Source organism: Brachionichthys hirsutus, chromosome 18 (assembly GCF_040956055.1).
Source record: "Brachionichthys hirsutus isolate HB-005 chromosome 18, CSIRO-AGI_Bhir_v1, whole genome shotgun sequence".
NCBI lineage: Eukaryota > Metazoa > Chordata > Actinopteri > Lophiiformes > Brachionichthyidae > Brachionichthys > Brachionichthys hirsutus.
This window is the reverse complement of record NC_090914.1, coordinates 10161010-10163616: the sequence shown is the minus strand read 5'-3', so window position 1 is coordinate 10163616 and position 2607 is coordinate 10161010. Positions and strand designations below refer to the sequence as shown.

At 55.4% G+C, this 2607-nt stretch overlaps 1 protein-coding gene across 1 annotated transcript; it reads left to right on the top strand.

Annotated features, from left to right (window-relative positions):
• The first annotated feature begins 254 nt into the window (after nt 1–254).
• zfp36l1a (zinc finger protein 36, C3H type-like 1a) lies at nt 255–2604 on the top strand. Its single transcript, XM_068752213.1, has 2 exons — nt 255–421; nt 1537–2604. Exons 1-2 carry the CDS (start codon nt 371–373, stop codon nt 2602–2604), a joined length of 1119 nt encoding a protein of 372 aa, XP_068608314.1. The 5' UTR covers nt 255–370.
• The last annotated feature ends 3 nt before the right edge of the window (nt 2605–2607 follow it).

The following is a 2607-nucleotide window of genomic DNA, read 5'->3' as shown; positions in this document are numbered from 1 at the left end:
ACATGATCCTGGCGCGGTGAATAAACATTACTTTGTGTTTTTAGTGTCTTCTTGTCCGAGCTGCTCAGAAACTCTTTCATGCAGCGTGGAGTTCTCTCTAACAAGCTTGACCAACCCCGCAAGTTTGTCCCGCAGAAGAGGAAGAGGGGGGGAAAAATAAAAAAAAGTGAACAGAAAGTTGCCGCCCAGCGTTGGAGGCTCCTCCTGCCCGGGATTATAAAGCAAATGTCGGGGCTGGCGTGGGGCAGAGGGGGAGTTCTGCTGGGTCAGAAAAATACACGGGAGGAGCCACAGAACGCTGCAGACCGACTTTTATTAACAATAATTTTTTATTTTATTTTTTTTTACACCTTTTGAGTTCGCTGCAAAGATGACCGCAGCCGTGGTGTCGCCTTTCTTCGACTTTGAAGTCATGAACAAGGTACGACTTCGCCCCGGTTGTCGTTAGCCTGTTAGCAGCGAGTTAGCCGCTGTGTGTGGAGGAATGAAGAGCCCCGCGGGGGCCTCCGCCGTGACGCGCCCGTCTGGAAGGCTGCTTTGTTCGCCTGTTTTTGATTTGTTTTAGGCGCCTTTCGGTTCCCCTCCGGTTGGGTCCGTGTCCGGTCGCAGTCATTGACAGAATTAGCCTCGGCGCGGCGGGAACGAGTTCGAACGCAACAGGTGTTGAGATTAAAACTTTATTCGATTGCGCGCCACATCAGATAGCTTAACTTTGTGTAGTTTTACCAGCTAGCTTAACTTTATGTAGTTTTACCAGCTAACCATCGTTAGCTGCGTTCAAGGAACATCGGAATTCAGAGAAGTATAGTCTTCAACTCGGGATTATAATATCGATTGATTTAATATTTTCCTACATTGCCCCGATTTATTCAAATAATTGACAATTGGACTCTATCTGCGTCTGTGTTGTCATATTGATTAGCCTTGCCAGCGTCAGTTCTTCCATATGAGGGTCTGATGCTAACCCTCAGGTTTTAATCGAGCTGCGCCGATCTGCTCATGATTGACGATCAATATCTCCAGTCGGTCGTCGGTATCCAAGTCTCGCTCGTGATCGCACATATCGTCTCAGGAGGAGTTTGTGTGACTGAATGCAAGTCTATAAATAAACGAGGGCAGTTTTTGCGCCACTTTTAATTCTTGTCACAACGCAGCCACATGCTGGCTAATCATTGAGCAGACCTGAGCCGCTCTTCCCTCCCGTTTTCTCATTTGAGCTGTATTTACATTTGATTAGAGGTGAACAGTTTGACTTTCTGACATTGGCGGTTTCAGCGTTAGATTGTTGCCTGCTTTATTCTGGACTAGGAACTCATTTTAACTCTTTTGTGGGTGTACTGCGAGGGGGGTCGTTGTTATTCAGCAGCCAGCGGCCTCCTGTGCTAAACAGGCACACATTCCTATCCAGGGCAGCTCGCCAAACCAGCTGCTGCGCTATAGGCCCGTTTCCGCTCATGTGGTCGGCGCCAACCCGAGGCCGTTTCAGCCCGTTTCTTCCCCCTTTCTATTCCTGACGTGTGCTCCGTTTCTCTGCAGAACAACAAGCTGCTCGGCTACAACAACAACCTGGGGGCTCCTCTCCCCATGTCGGTCCCTTGCACTGGCACCAACGTGCCCATCTCCAGCCCCACCGGAGCCCTGCTGGACAGGAAGGCGGTGGGCTCTCCCTCGGTGGGAGGCGTGTACCAGCGGCGGCACTCCGTCAGCAGCACCAAGTTCAGCCAGAACCAGTTCCTGAACAGCCTGAAGGCAGCGGACCACTCCTCGCTCATCTCAGGGGTTGGCAATGCCAGCAGCAACAAGGAGAACCGCCTGCGAGACCGCTCCTTCTCCGAGACCGGCGAGAGGCTCCTCAACAAGTGCCTGGGCCCCGCCAGCCCCACCGGCGGCAGCAGCCAGGTGAACTCCAGCCGCTACAAGACGGAGCTCTGCAGGCCCTTCGAGGAGAACGGTTCCTGCAAGTACGGCGACAAATGCCAGTTCGCCCACGGGATCCACGAACTGCGCAGCCTGAGCCGCCATCCCAAGTACAAGACGGAGCTGTGCCGCACCTTCCACACCATCGGGTTCTGCCCGTACGGGCCGCGCTGCCACTTCATCCACAACGCCGAGGAGCGCCGCGGACCGCCGCAGCAGTCCTGCCCCCTCAACTCTTCCAACAAGACGGAGAGGCCCCGGCTGCAGCACAGCTACAGCTTCGCAGGGTTCTCCAGCTCGGCGGGGCTGAGGGACAGCCCCACCTCAGTCACCCCCCCACCCATGTTCTTCCCTGACGAGGTCCCCGACTGGCCCAGCAGTAACCCCTTCACCTACTCCAGCCAGGAGCTGGCCAACCTGTTTGGGCCCAGCCTCGGTGCCGGTCCTGTAGGCTGCGAGCCCAACGCCCCGGCGCCGCCGTCTCCAACCAGCACACCTTACTATTTCAGGCCCATGTTGGAGTCCCCACACATGTTCGAGTCTCCATCCAGCCCCCCCGACTCCCTGTCGGATCAGGAGGGCTACCAGAGCAGTTCCGGAGGTAGCCTGAGTGGCTCGGAGTCCCCCACGCTGGACACCACCCGCCGCCTCCCCATCTTCAGCCGCCTCTCCATCTCTGACGATTAGACG

Excerpts from the sequence above, each read along its gene's own strand:
- zfp36l1a (XM_068752213.1), top strand. The coding sequence starts at position 371 with ATGACCGCAGCCGTGGTGTCGCCTTTCTTCGACTTTGAAGTCATGAAC. Across the intron at positions 422-1,536 it reads ACTTTGAAGTCATGAACAAG|AACAACAAGCTGCTCGGCTA; the intron begins GTACGACTTCGC and ends GTTTCTCTGCAG.